Source organism: Pyricularia grisea, chromosome VI, assembly GCF_004355905.1.
Source record: "Pyricularia grisea strain NI907 chromosome VI, whole genome shotgun sequence".
Taxonomy (NCBI): domain Eukaryota; kingdom Fungi; phylum Ascomycota; class Sordariomycetes; order Magnaporthales; family Pyriculariaceae; genus Pyricularia; species Pyricularia grisea.
This window is the reverse complement of record NC_044974.1, coordinates 252,870-265,748: the sequence shown is the minus strand read 5'-3', so window position 1 is coordinate 265,748 and position 12,879 is coordinate 252,870. Positions and strand designations below refer to the sequence as shown.

The window sequence follows — 12,879 nt, the reverse complement described above, 5'->3', positions numbered from 1 at the left end:
GGGTTATGATAATATTCGATCTGGGCATAATATTGTATATATGGATACGGGCCTTTATCGTTGAGTATACTCGTGTATACCTGACTTCGTATCATAGAAGTTATGAACATATTTTTCTTCTTCTTTTCATCCTTTCATCATTCATCTGCTTTTATGGCCGATATGACTATTTCACATACATAAACCAAGCCCAAGCCCCCTGAAAAGGAGACAAGCCACGATCAAGGAATCCGATCCCTGTCAGTTGGCCCTTGTCAGCTCTACCATATGTACACACAACCCAACACCATCAAACCTAACCGAAAATCAAGATACGTTAATGCTCCCCTTGAGCCTCAAATCCCTACTGCTGGCGCCGACATCGACACCAAACGCGCCGGCCGGCACGACCCAGTTCTGCTGCCCGACGTGCCAGTAGCTCAGGTCCCTGCGGCGGATGTTGAATGTCGCGGTGCCGCTCGCCCCCGGCGCGAGCTTGAGCTTCTCGAAGCCGCGCAGCTGCCTCGGCGGCGTCTCGGGCACGCCGCCTCCGGTCGGGTACGACACGTACAGCTGTGCGACTTCGGCGCCCGCCACGCCGCCAGAGTTGGTGACGGTCGCCGTCACGGTCGCCACCGTCTCCCAGAGGTCCGCGCGGCCACCCGACACGACGGGCCCGGTGGCTGGGCCCGAGCGGACGGTGCTCGTGACTTTGATGTTGCTATAGGTGAAGTTTGTGTATGCTGTTTTTTTTTGTGAGGGAGGGGTGTGTTGCCGGGTTGGTGGTTAGTTTTTCTGGGTGTTTGTGCTTTGACGGTTCTTTTCATAACGGAAAAGGGAATGTGACTTACACAGTCCGTAGCCAAACTCAAACCTGGGCTGGATTTTGGCCCTGTCAAAGTGCCTGTAGTCGACAAACAAGCCCTCGGGGAAGTTGTCGTCTCCCCTGACTATGGCGGTGCCGTAGTCGCTCGTGGCGCGGGCGATGGTGTAGGGCAGCTTTCCACTCGGACTGACGGAGCCGTAGAGCACATCCACGAGCGCGTTACCGCTCTCTTGACCTGGCAGACCAGCCCAGACTACAGCAGTCACGCCCGGGGTGTTGAGGATGGACTCGAGGATAACAGGTCCGACACTGTGAACCACAACTATGACGTTCTTGTTCGCCTGCGCCACGGCCTGGACGAGCTGATTGCCATTGTGCAGAGGGTCGAGATTGAGTCTGTCTCCCAGCGATCCGTCCACGACCAAATACTACAAAACACATTTCATTGTTAGGGATGGGTTAATTTCTTGTTGTGATATGTTTCGGATATGGAAATCTCAAAAGTCAAACTTTGAAACCCCGAACACGATTCGCACTTACACCCTCTCCCGAGTTGCTAGTCAGGAAAACAATTGCGGCGTCGGCGTCACGCACTGTGTTTGCCACGTTTGCCGTGCTATCGCTGGCGCTGAGGGTGACGGTGGCGCCGTCTTGCTGGGCCCGGGTCCGGATGGCGTCGGCTGGGGCGGAGAAGTATGGGTAGTTGGTTGTGCCGGAACCCCTAACAAATGGATATCTCTGTTAACTTCCAACAATACGAATCGACAGGATTTTTCATTACTTGTGGGGAGAAAACTTCAAAAAAAAAAAAAAACAAAAAAAAAATTAACTGACCATCCCATTCCCAACGCGCCCTCGTTACAGCCACGATCGACGCAAGAGTTGATACCGCGCGGGTTAGCCACGGACGCAGAGCCGACGATGGCGATACGACGAGGAGCCTTGAGCGGCAGGGTGCCGGCGTCGTTCTTGAGCAGCACGATGCCGTCCCTCGCGACGGCGCGCACGTTCTCCTTGTGGTTGCCCTGGACGTTGGCGTTGATGTTGATGGCCGGGTAGCCCTTGTCCTGCTCCGTCAGGTACCAGGCGGCCAGGACCCGGCGGACCATGTCGTCGAGGCGCGTGCGGGCCACCTGGTTGTTGTTGACGGCCGTGTTGAGCTGCGGTCCCCACAGGATGTTGCCGCCGTTGAAGTCGGACCCGGGCATCGTCATGTCCATGCCAGCGTTGGCCGAGCCGGTGGTGGTGTGTTGGGCGTTCCAGTCGGACTATTTGTGACGTGAAAAGGTATGTTGGGTTAGTATTCCGTGAATGGGAGAGTGGAAGAAGTGCGCAAGAGTAGATGGGCTTACCATGACGTAGCCCTTGAAGCCAAGCTCGTCCTTGAGCAGCTTTTGCATAGCATGCTCATTCTCACAGGCCCAGCTTCCGTTGATCTTGTTGTACGAGCACATGACCGCGGCGACATTGGCTCGGACCGCATCAGCAAACGGCCAAAGGTACAGCTCGTGCAGAGTCCTGTCGTCAACATTCGAGCTCATCGTATCCCTGTTCAACTCCTGCTCGTTGAGCAGGTAGTGCTTGGCCGTGGCCTGTACGCCCACGCTCTGCTGACCCTCGATGGTGACCTCCATGGCGATGCCGGCCAGGTACGGATCTACACCGAAGCCCTCCCAGTTCCTCCCGGCCTCGGGGATCTTTCCGAGCGCACCCGCGACCGGTGTCAACATGACGTGGACACCACAGCCCTTCTGCTCCTCGGCCTGGAACTGCCCGCGCTGCCTCATCAGCTCCACGTCCCAGGTCGACGCCGCCTGGATGCCGGGCGTGAAGGCCGTGACGCCCGTTCCGAAGCGCACGCCCGTCGGTCCGTCCTGGAGACACAGCTGCGGGTAGTTGATGGCCGACACGGGCGCCGTGTTGCCGACGCACGGTCCCTTGTCCCACCCGATCCCGGACACGATGCTGACCTTGTCCTGCTGCGTGATCCGTGCCAGCGCCGCGTTCGCCTTGGCGTACGCTTCGTCCCATGTCAGGATGGCCGTGGCGGTGCTGGCGAGGGCCAGGACCTGCAGGCTGGAGGCTAGGCGCGAGGCCATGGTGTATGGGTTGGGGTGGTGTGTGTGTTGACGTGACTGGCCATTTCGGGAATTTTCACTCTTGTGTCAGTTTCTTTTCTCTTCTTTTGCTTCATTGGTAAGGCTGGCATATTTGCGATGAGTATGGAAAAGAATTCCGGAGATAAAAAAAAACAAAGAAAAGTTATCCCATGGCCAACAACTCACATCTAAAACCTGAGGAAGGTTTCTAGCTCAAGAGAAACTAAACTCTCTCGAGATGAACGCCAACAAGCAGCTGCCGGATCGGACGAATCCAATCTCAATGGGAGAAATCAGGGCGACTGGCAAAAAAACCGACATCCGGACGAAAGAGAAGGAGGGGACTGCGGTTGGGGTTGTTTAAATAAGAACGAGGAAAAAGAGGACACGGCATGGAGACCTGACTAGAATCTGAAAAAAAGACTCCTACCAGCAATACATCGCGTAAATCAAGGACATTTATTTTCTTTTGGCGCCTACATGGTACACTAAAGTTCGGAAGGAGACTGCCCTGATCAGCACAGCAACCATCTATCAAAAATATCACCATGCGGAGAAATAAACGTGCAGATGCAACCGAAGAATAACCGGCAGGTTTGTTTTGTCTTCGGGTTTAATTCTGGTATTTTATTTTCTTCCCTCTTGGCGTGAAGAACAACCATTCGGTTCATCCGTGGCTGAAGAGACCCCTCTCAAGCCCATGGGAGTGCCATTCTGTTCCTGCCTTTTGTATCGTTACTTGCAGTAACCAAAGAAGTTCCTTGCGTAGACGGGACGATATGGCTACCCGATGCGGGAAGTAAATTGACCATAATAATGCAGATTTGATCTTGGCTTGTGGACTGTTGCATCCGGCCCTTTCATTATTTTATTTTCTTTTCCTTTGTCTCTCTCCCCTCTTTCCTTCTGCCGGCATCTTTTTCTTGATCCCCCACGACAGAAAACGCCAATTTTTAGCTGCGTCTGGTCGAAAATTATGTCTGGCCGAAAACGGCAATGTTTCCATATTCCGGAGCCACAAGATGCGTCCGCCGAGCCATTTTGGCCCTGGGCTCCAACCGGCCCGTCGTGCCTGAACCAGAAAAAAAGTCTGCATGACGTAAAAAACAGCGCGCGGAAACGACTGGGGGCATTTATTTCACAGGCTGCTAAAAGAAGAAAAAAAAAAAAAAAAAAAAAAAAAAAAAACAATCGTGGCATGTTTGCATACTACCGTCGTTTTTTGCCCAGACCTGCGATGCTGCGTTTTACCCCGCAAATTGCCACTCTTACCAAGGAGAGTATGATATTTCCAAGACCTGGACAACGTATAGCTTGACATCGCTGCAGCGGCAACTCAAATCCGAGACTGTACGCAAGGTATCCTCCACCAGTACAACATGCTTGCATACCACGTTGATCGGGTACCTTTTCTTGCGTGAATAGACGAATCACTTGGGATGAAAAAATACGCATTATTAAATCGCCCATCTTCACATGTCACAGTTGTAATTGGTCTTGGCCTTGAAAGGATTCTGCCTCGTCTATTCTCCCTCCCGAACACTTGACTCGATTGACTGTATGGCAAAGAGAAGGGTAGTACCGCATCTAACACGCGGGGTTTGCGTCGCATCCCAAAGATCTTCGGAATGAAGGAATGCAAGTCAAAGAGCAGGTTTTTGGTACCGAGAAAATACCGATGTACACGTGAGGCTTTTGATCGACTGCGGCCGGAGCCTCGGTGACAGCCAAGATTGCGTCTGGCGCTGGATGTTCATGTCTTCGAGATTTAGAGTGAAGAGGCTATCGGGTGTTAGCATCTGCCCAGACTGATGATCTTGCGGTCCACCGTACTGGTACAGTACTATCTTTTCTTGCCTACCTACCTATTCTGCTTTTCTCATCCTTCACATCCCTGCTTACCTACCTTTTATGTGCCTCAATCACTGGCCGAGGCAGGTTCCAACATATAATGCGTGATTGTACAAGGTATATTGTGCACGATTCAAGTGGAGATGACGCTCGTGAAAACTTGATTGTTGGGTTATAAACTTGAACGCCGCCAACTCTATCCCTCCATTACAACTTATCCAAACCTACTTCCTCTCCAACACCTCAAACACAGGCACCTTCCAGACGTGCCAATTATCCGCCGCGCGGGGGTTCCCAAACGGCGCCAGGGCCGCAACCCTCATCTGATACTTCCCAGGCGCGATCTGCGTGCCGTTGGCCAGCTTGCCCAACCAGAGCCCCTGGAACGGCGCGTCGCGGCCCACGTTGTGCACGGGGAAGGGGAAGGTGTCGTTTGCGTCCTGCGTCGCCGGGTCGAAGATGCTCTGGTAGATGCTGTTGGTGTAGTCGAAGCTCGTCGCCGCGCCCACGAACTTGTTGACGCCCGGCACGGGAGGGTACACCCACTCGCGCTCGGTGAAGTCGGTGGTGAATATGTCCCACCGCAGCTCGCGCGTCCCGTACCGCAGGATGGTGCGCAGGCGGGGGAAGTCCTGCGCCGCCAGGGAGAGGTTGAAGCCAAACGAGGCCTTGTCCTGTATCAGCGTGCCGTTGGTCCCCGACAAGACCTGCGGGTATCCGTTTTGCGAGTAATAAATGTCGGGGATGTTGCGCTTGAGGTCCGCCGCGACGCCAAAGTACGGCGCCGAGAGCTTGTCGCCGTTGCTGCCCGTGATGAGCACCTTGCCGCTGTAGATGGGCAGGCGGGAGGCGTTCAACCCCTCGGGCGCCTTGAAGTTGAACTGCGCCTTGCGCGTCTGGCCCGGCGCCAGAACGAACTTGCCTTGGGGCAGGCTGACCTCGGGGACGATCTTGATGGGCACAAGCTCGTCAAAATCCTTGATGCGGGGTGCGTAGGCGGCCTCGGACGCGTCGGTGAACTGGCTCTCGAACCCGGCGGCGTCCTGCACGGAAAACGTGTACTCGACGCTCTCCTTGCCATTGTTTGTGATGTCTACCGAGTGATAGCGGCTAAAGTGGTGCGTGTCGTTGAGGCTAAACTTGGCAAAAGACATATCGGTTGTGTAGTTGAGCACGGCCACTGCGTCGACCATACCGGTGCCGACCTGGATCGGAGGAGCCCAGAACCCATAGTCCTTGTCCGTGCCATCTCCGAATTCAATTGTCTTGCCCGTGTTCATAATGCGGGCCTGGAGCTGGCGCGCAAATCCCTTGCCGTGGACGCTGCGGCCGCCATACTTGGAAATGTAGAGCGCCGCGACGCCCGAGATGTAGGGGGTGGCCTGGCTGGTGCCGCTGACCTCGCGGAAGCCACCGTCGAGGTAAGTCGACAAGATGCGGCCTCCTGGGGCTGCGATATCGGGCTTGAGAGACAGATCGTACGTGGGACCCCAAGACGTAAAAGTCGACGGCTTGCCGCCTGCTGAGTTGTAGATGCCGACGTAGTTGGTGCCTGTGTCGATGGAAAAGTCGGCCGTGACGTTGCCGCCCGCGAGAACCGTGTCGACGATGGCCTTGCCTGCGGTGTTGCTGATCATGCCCTTGGAGCTCTGCGCCCAGCCCAGGCCGGAAAAGCTGGCAATCATGCCATCCTCCATGTACATGAGGATGTACTTGGCGCCGCGCTTGTTGGCATTGCCCTCTTTGACATTGTCCTGGCAGCCACCGAGGCGGATCAGAGGGATGACGCCGGTCAGGTTGAGGTTTTCGGGCAGCGCCTGGCAGGCGTCATTCTCGACGCTCGAGTTGAGGGTCAGCGGCACGATCGGAAGGTTCAAGATCTCAGGGGGAAACAAAGCGAAGTCGGGCTTGTAGGCAAGAATGGTCCTGTTGGAGTGGCCGTCCAGGTTGAAAGTAGCCGCCCAAGGACGTCCCGTTGCCATCTTGGCATCAACCGATGCAACTGCCAGAGCATCCGGCGAAGAACCACCCGAGCTCATAGACCAAGGCCCCAGGCTGCCCGAGTTGCCCGCAGCGATCACCACCACGATGCCCTCGTCCACGATTCGCCTGGAAACCTCGGCCCAAGCAGTTTCTGCCCAACCGCCATCGCTGCCGACGCTGGCCGAGATGACGTCCATGCCATCTTCGTAGGCTCTGATAAACGCCTCAATGATAGTCTCCTCGTCTGTGCCGCTGTAGCCGAAGATCTTGTATGAGTAGATGGTTGCCTCGGGTGCCACACCCTTCAGCCTGTCGCTGTTACCCGCGATGATGCCAGCGACATGAGTACCGTGACCCTGGAGATCTTGAGGGTCATCATCGGGCTCCTTGACGTTTCCGTTTCCGGGGAAGGGCCAGTAGGAGTCGCCGACGAAGTCGTAGCCGCCCTCGACCTTGCAACCCTTCCCGAAACAACCGCCAAGATTGGGGTGAGTGTAGTCTGTCCCGGTGTCCACCACACCGACCTTGACGCCCTTTCCCAGGATGCCCTGCGCCTGCACCTTGTCGACGCCGGTCATGTCGTGAATGAAGTATTCGGGCGCGGCGGCGTCATCCGAGAAGCTCTTGCCCTCGACGACGGGCGGCAGCTGCACGCGGGTGGCGTGCCATACTTTTGCTACCGAGGCCAGAGACTCCAGCTCGTCGGTGTTGACGCTGTCTGATTCCACCGAGATTGCGCGAAACACGGCAGAGTCAAACACCTTGGTGACTCGACACCCGGGCTTGTTCTCAATGTCCCGAATCAGCTCATCGCTGCTGGAGCCTTGACCGATCTCGACGATGAACTTCTTGGGCGCAATCGAGGCCAGCGTGTCGTTGGCTGTCGCAGGTCCCGTACCGTCGTCGCCGCGTCGAAATGTCCTGCCGGCGCTGGCCAACGCGCCGAGCCCAAGGATGATGCCCGTGACTTTCATGTTGCCGATATTGCAGCATGGTGTCCAGAGTCAGTGGGCGTGGTGGTTCATCGGGAGGCGGGACCACCCGTCCTTTATCCCATCAGCGGAAATTGATTGTTGTTGTTCTATATGCTGGGGTAAAAGTGCTTTGATTTCGTATTGTAGAGGGCGGAATCCACTGTTCCGCTGGATTAGGCAGGTCAATTGGTAAAAAGGTGGAGAGCTGCATCTCATTTCTCGTGTCGGCAAATGAAGCAGGATTTTTTATTCAAAACCATTACCAAAGGAGCCTTGGCATATCTGCCACTCGACCTTCTTGCATACGATGTTCATGAAACTGCCAAGATTGGATCTTTAGATATCAAAAAAACCTCAACTGCGCGACAGCGAGGCCACTTTTCGGGATATGTATGGCTGGAAATCATGACAAAAAAAAAAAAAAGTGAACAAAAACCACCAAGAAAATAGTAAACTCGACTTATGCAGGCAACGGTAAAATTCATGCGAAACATGGTTCATACATAATGTGACCCCTCTTTTCATCCAAATGAACATGCCCCCTTTATCTACGCGTGGTCGGCGATACCTAGAGTTTTGTTGCCACCATTGAAGACGACAAACTGCGACTTGAAGAAAATGTCGCCATAGATTTGAAGACTTGATGTGGTTGCCTGCAATCCACCGTAGCAAGCTAGAGGGGAAAAAAAAAAGAGGCATGTTAGCGTCTTATCATTCTCCTAATAATAATGTTCAAGAGGAGCAAACTTACTGTTACCCTGGACCTGAGCAAAGATAAGGTCCTCGCCCTTAACCTTGGCCATGACACCACCAATGTCAAGCTTCAAGTCGGGCATCTTAGCATCGCAAGGGACGGTGATGCCACCGACCGATGCATCGTTGGCGGCTCCGGAGACCTTGCTGTAGTAACCGTTGATGGTGGCAGAGTTGGCGAGAATGAGGGTGGTGCCGGTGTCGGCAATGGCCTGGCCATTCTTGGTGCCCTGCTGGACTGCTCCGTCACCAACCTGGAACTTATCGCTCGAGAACTGCCAGAAGCCGCGGGTGGTGTTGACGGGGATGAACTTCATCTCACCGGTGAACTTGGTGGTGTCAATTTTGCCAAACTCGTAGGCGCCGGTGGCATTTTTGCGCAGATCAGCAGTGAACAAAGGCTCAGCCAGGCTGGACATGACGTTGTCGAAGAAGGTCTTTTGGGGAACCGGCCTGACCGTGTTGAGCACGGAGAACGCGAGGCCGCAAAGTCCGTTGTTGGCTGTGTCCTTGACGAAAGATCCCGAAACCTGTGTGGCCAACTCGACCGCCTGTTCAGTGACGGTGACGCCGCCAATCTCGACAGTCTCAGTGCCGACGATACCAGCCGCTCCGGATCCATCACCATAACTGATGTTGAACGTGGATCCCTCAGTCTGCTTGAAGGTCTTCGACTTTGACGGGTCATAGTTGACGTGGCCGGCCTGGGATTTCTTATCGGTAAGCTTGGTGCTGAAGACCCAGAGATCCGAAGATCCAGTGTCGAAATCCAGGTTCAGCGTCTGTCCACCGATGTTGACGGGAGACAGGTACTCGACATCACCGGCCTCGGGCTTTGCCGTGACCGTACCGGTTGAAGAACCAGAACCCTGAGCGGTGCCGTTGTTGCTTTTGCCGGCAGCTTTGTGTTTCGCTCCCTTGGCCTTCTTAGACTGGACAAGAGGCTCCGCTTGGGTCTTGGCTTGAGCTGCGATGGCATCGCGGAGCTGTTGAGGAACCGGCATGCTGTACTTGGCATACGCCTTCATCAACTCCCTGGGGCCATTGTGTCCCTGAAAGTTCACATTCCGTACCCGTTCAACCTTGAAGGACCTCTTCTGGATGGATCGCTCCTCGTTTTGTGCTGGTGCTGCCGAGACGACCGAGGCGAGCAGTGCCAGGTACAATAGGTTGATGAAAGACCGCATTTTGAGGAAGCCTGTCGAGTATTACTTCCACACCAGGTGGCTTGGTAAACGGAATGGGAAAAAGAAAAAAAAAAGCAAAAAAAAGAAAGGATATATACAAAGGGGAAAAAGAGCACTGCTCGTCGTGATCTATGCCAAGAGATCCAGAGAAAGAGAACAAGGAAATAAAACCGGGTAGGGTGCCCAAGGAAATATAACCAGGCGAAGAAAAAAAAATAAACAGGGATGAAGGGAATATGACGGCAATACTATAGAAAGCCGTTAGTATGAAAAGGGATGGGTGAAAAGAAAACCACCAACGAGTCTGAAACGGAAGCACTAGCTTATTAAGTGAATGAGAATCCCGCATTCCCCTTGACATGACTGGGGGTCGGTAGTGTGGAGAGGCCCATTGCGTGGTGGTGGTATTGTGGGAGGAACATGGGCCGAAAACAAAACAGCAGCTGACACAACTACCGGCCCAGAATGGACCGCATGGAGCAAAAAAAGGGACAAGGCCGGTGACAGGCCTCGCAGGCCTATGGGGCCGCCGCTGGGGTTCCATCATCTATTCTCGTCGGACAATGCGCTTGCATCGAAACGAACACCTACATGGGTGGGTTGAGGTAAGAATGGCCAAGATAGGCCAAGAGAAGCCAAGATAGTGTAATTTTCATCCATGGCTCATCTAATCTCTCTATCTTGACTGCTCTCCGAGATCACCAACGGCGCTTACTTCTCGAAGCGGGTCTCACTCTAAGTAAAAAAAAAAAAAAAAAAAAATAGAGACGCACGCTGGGCTGAGAATAAATCACTATAGCCAGCCGTCCGGTTCGTCTCACGTTGAACACGAATGTGGCTTCGTGTAAGGGGACATAGCTAACTGACACGCTGACAGTAAGGAGATGAGAGAATGGGGGTTACCCCGGGGTTGTAACGACTGACACTTTTTGGGGCGATTCTTGTTCCGACCGTCAATGATTAAACCACATAACGCCCCTGCTGGTATGCATTGCGTGGCGATTCCGCTGCAAGGGGAACGAACATTTCGGGATTGGTTACTACTACCATGCGTAGAGTTTCTGTAGAGCGGATAAGGCCAACATGGTACCGTCGTCGGCCGAAGGTGAGATGGATCCCGGCTTTGCGACAGTGCGGTAAATCCCAAAAGCCTGCTGACAGTGGTGTGGGCACCGAAAAAATAAAATAAAAATAAAATTTTGCTCTGTAAAGAGATGGGTTGACCGGGCGTGCAGGGAAGCGGGCATTTGGCTGGCCTAGTGAAACATTAGTCGACTTCGGCCGCGTGTGTCCCGACAAATAACGAACGGCCTGAGACGATGTAGACAGATTAAAGACGAGACGCTGTCTACGGCCAATGAATGATGTTGTGTGCGGGATGTGGGTGAGCAAGTATAGGTAGGCTGCGCCACACGAAAGCGAACAAAGTACGTCGATTGTCGAGATTGTGAAATCAACTCTTCCGTGGGGGCGGGTAGCAAAGGGGAGAATTTCCTCCATATTGCGTAAGTATGGGTTAGCAGTTCCCGCCTCCACCGGAAGTAAGCAACGCAACGTGGATTGTGAACGAACGCGCACGTCAGATTGTAAGGACCGTTATTGGCGTGGATCATCCAACGCGCATCCTGTGGTTGAACTTTTCAGACAGGTAGGTCATATAGGTATAGAAAAAGGATGTCATCAAAAAAAAAACATTCGAAGTTGAGAAGACGCCTTCTAATCCTCGGTACTTGAAGAGCTTGGATCTTAGCGCCAAGAGATGATCGCTGTACTGAGCTTGGCGTTTCCACCCGGACCTAGGCACAATAAGCTTTTTTGGCAGACAGGCGACAGACAAGGCACTAGATCTACAGAGTTATAGCAGCCAAGGCTTCACTGAGCCTGCTCGCATCGCAATTGACTCGAAGCCGAGACCCGAGAGATCATCTGAAATTACACCTCCAGAATATCAAGAGTATGCATAGTATTATTGAATAGACTCTTGTCAATTTTGGCTGAATCTCATGAAGAAAAAAAAAACACTGCAATGATTGAGGAAACCCAAAAGTCGACCGACATCAAGCGCTGGCGGGGCAAATCTTCCTTTGAATGAGTGATTGCCAGCTCTATTCCCAAACTTGTTTTTATTTTTATTTTCTTATTTTTACCACGTAGCTATTCTTTCTTTTTACCACGTAACCACGTAACCGCTTTCTTTATCACGTAGCTATTTTTCTTTTTTCTTGTATTTTTTTTTTTTTGCCCAACTGGTTCTCAGGAAACGTTTCAAGACGGGGATAGTCAGGGGAGGTCCCGCCAAGAAAAATACCGGATATGGTTGGCTTGGCCACTTGGCATTGTTGCATTGATTTCGCCATAGGTTCGGAGTTTGGACCTGGGCTAGACTTAGAACAGAATGGTCACAGAAGTGCCTTCGAATAACCCAAACACACTGCTCACTAACAACCATCGCAGGATTAAATTTGGATTTTTTCGCGTCGCTTCAGCATTACAGTATTATCTGGTGTCAATTATTCGGTAACCTTTTGCCAGTCGGTGCAAGTGACAACTAAAAGTTAGCACCATCCCAGCCTTGATCAAGGATGGTCCTAGGATTCCCCACACTTCACGTGCTTCGTAAGTCTGGACAATCAATCATCTTAGCCCAAAAATCACGCTCACAAGTCTCCGCTGTCAACAGAGGCGGGGACGGACCGTGGACTGGACTATCCGGTTTGAAACTGGGACTCGCCTGCTTTGGCGCCCTGTGGGACTGGAGTCCATGCTTGAAACAATTTCTCCGGAGTTGGGCAAGTCAGTGATAAAAAAAAATCCAGGAAACTGAAATAGATAATCAGCTCGTAGCCCAGTCGCATGTTGGAAATATGGAAAGACTAGAGTAGTAAGTAATTCAATTTCCAACAGACGCATCTAACCCAATATGAGATCAATGGTCGCATGCAGGGTCTAAGCTTCGGTAAAACTTTGCTGCAGATCAGCCCACGGATTTGGTAACCAAAAATCGTTTAAATGTCGTCGGCGAGGCAGACGAGATGCAACAAAACTGGAACTCGTCCCGGGAAAAGATGGCCCTTCCCGTGTCAGAGGTGGTTAGTAAGTAAGGTAGCACAAAGCAACGCATTCTTTCGGCCTAGGTGCCTGAGGTACTTGCCACATTTGAGTACTCCTGTGTGTACCGGCTTGGTGCATATCAGCTTATCGTAGTATTCGTGTAAAGTGCATAAAAA

General features: G+C 52.9%; 3 protein-coding genes across 3 annotated transcripts; all 3 read right to left on the bottom strand.

The window, feature by feature from the left end:
* Positions 1–46: 46 nt before the first annotated feature.
* PgNI_11188 (uncharacterized protein) lies at positions 47–3,345 on the bottom strand. Its single transcript, XM_031131161.1, has 6 exons — positions 3,091–3,345; positions 2,158–2,940; positions 1,640–2,073; positions 1,346–1,526; positions 831–1,233; positions 47–722 (listed from the first exon to the last, which is right to left on the bottom strand). Exons 2-6 carry the CDS (start codon positions 2,902–2,904, stop codon positions 307–309), a joined length of 2,181 nt encoding a protein of 726 aa, XP_030976951.1. The 5' UTR covers positions 2,905–2,940; positions 3,091–3,345; the 3' UTR covers positions 47–306.
* Positions 3,346–4,979: 1,634 nt separating this feature from the next.
* PgNI_11187 (uncharacterized protein) lies at positions 4,980–7,712 on the bottom strand (the record flags this gene model as incomplete). The annotated part of the gene is made up of 1 exon (XM_031131160.1): positions 4,980–7,712. The coding sequence occupies one exon, from the start codon at positions 7,710–7,712 to the stop codon at positions 4,980–4,982; it is 2,733 nt and encodes a 910-aa protein (XP_030976946.1).
* Positions 7,713–8,082: 370 nt separating this feature from the next.
* PgNI_11186 (uncharacterized protein) lies at positions 8,083–9,652 on the bottom strand (the record flags this gene model as incomplete). Its single annotated transcript, XM_031131159.1, has 2 exons — positions 8,083–8,385; positions 8,464–9,652. The coding sequence occupies 2 exons, from the start codon at positions 9,650–9,652 to the stop codon at positions 8,261–8,263; spliced, it is 1,314 nt and encodes a 437-aa protein (XP_030976945.1). The 3' UTR covers positions 8,083–8,260.
* Between the last annotated feature and the right edge of the window lie 3,227 nt (positions 9,653–12,879).